This window comes from Sinocyclocheilus rhinocerous, unplaced genomic scaffold (assembly GCF_001515625.1).
Source record: "Sinocyclocheilus rhinocerous isolate Xijiao unplaced genomic scaffold, SAMN03320098_v1.1 scaffold1364, whole genome shotgun sequence".
In the NCBI taxonomy this organism is placed as follows: Eukaryota; Metazoa; Chordata; class Actinopteri; order Cypriniformes; family Cyprinidae; genus Sinocyclocheilus; species Sinocyclocheilus rhinocerous.
Window position 1 is genome coordinate 1,067,081 of NW_015627534.1, and position 1,361 is coordinate 1,068,441.

At 38.4% G+C, this 1,361-nt stretch overlaps 1 protein-coding gene across 1 annotated transcript in view; it reads left to right on the forward strand.

The window, feature by feature from the left end:
* LOC107728268 (MAP kinase-activated protein kinase 5-like) overlaps nucleotides 1–1,361 on the forward strand; it is a 17,518-nt gene that overhangs the window by 13,757 nt on the left and 2,400 nt on the right. Inside the window, exon 9 of the mRNA XM_016538388.1 lies at nucleotides 933–1,063. Within this exon, the coding sequence (XP_016393874.1) occupies nucleotides 933–1,063 (131 nt within the window). The remainder of the gene's footprint in view (nucleotides 1–932; nucleotides 1,064–1,361) is intronic.

Below are 1,361 nucleotides of genomic sequence, written 5' to 3' on the forward strand. Positions count from 1 at the left end.
AGACGGCAGAAAGCGGCATCCTATTTTTCTTTAGTCTTATTTTACAAAAGCACAAAGATTTGTTTTTATTGTGAATGTACACAAATAAAGGCAAATCTTTTACAATTCCGATTATCTTTATGACTAAAAGGAGTAGTTGCTTCCACTGTTAGAAGGAAAAAATTAAAATGATTGCGCCGCATGCGCGCACACAGTTAAGCATTGCTACCTTGACAATGCAGCCTGTTCATACGATTACGGAAACATTTGATTTTGTGTCGAATGAGAGACGCAACGTTGGTTTCAGTTTCGTTTTAGCCTGAATGAATTTGTTTTGGCTTGTCGTTTAGCTATAGCTTATATTTTTAATTCTTGTTCTTTTCTAAATACTGTTAATTTAAAGGATTTGTTGTGGAGTGAGGGGAATTAAAATAGCCTAGCTATGTTTACAGCATTTATTATAATGTTTGTAAACATTTCGTGTCGGCATTAGGCCTATTTCTGAATGAAATAATAAAATGCGACTCAGACTCGACGTATGTTTTTTTTTTTCTCTCTAAAAAAAAACCATGCAGCAAACCTTTTTAAATATTTTGATAAATTACTAAAAAAAAAAAAATAATCGTCAAAATTCTTCACGGTCGGTTAACGGTTAACCGGTTAAAATGAACATCCCTAATTTATATAGTGCTTTATACAAAGTAGCTTCATGGAAATAAAGAGGAAAATACCAGTGTTAATAAAATGTGCCCCACCGTACAGCAAGTGTTCAAATTTGATCTCGGAATCAATTCTGAATTTTTTCGGGAACAGATTAAGACATGTTGTACAAAGAAGCGCAGTGCATCAGAGAACTGATTTCTCTTCCCATCCGCTGCATCTCCTTACACATACTGCACTACGCATGTGCATAATAAATATATGAGTTATGTGTTGTTATATTGTTCATGCAGGCAGTTGTGGCTGGAATCCAACAGGCCCATGCTGAGCAACTGGCCAACATGAGGATACAGGACCTCAATCTCAGTCTAAAGCCACTCAACTCCGTCAACAACCCCATTTTGAGAAAGAGAAAGCTACTTGGGTGAGTCTCCTCTCTTTACTGTGTCCCTGTTCAGTTAAAGGTGGGGTAAGCGATTTCTGGTAGCCAATGTTGACATTGAAATCACCAAAACGAACACGCCCCTACCCCAAAAGGGTCTCGCCCCTATTTTGATAGCTCCGCCCCACACATAGCCTATGTACTCAACCCAGGCAACGGTTAGTTCTGTGAAACAAAGCAAAACCAATGTTACACCGTGTCTACACCGGACGCGAGTGGCGCGGTGCGACAAAATACTATAGAACTCATTATAATCAGTGATGCTGTCTACACCATAGAT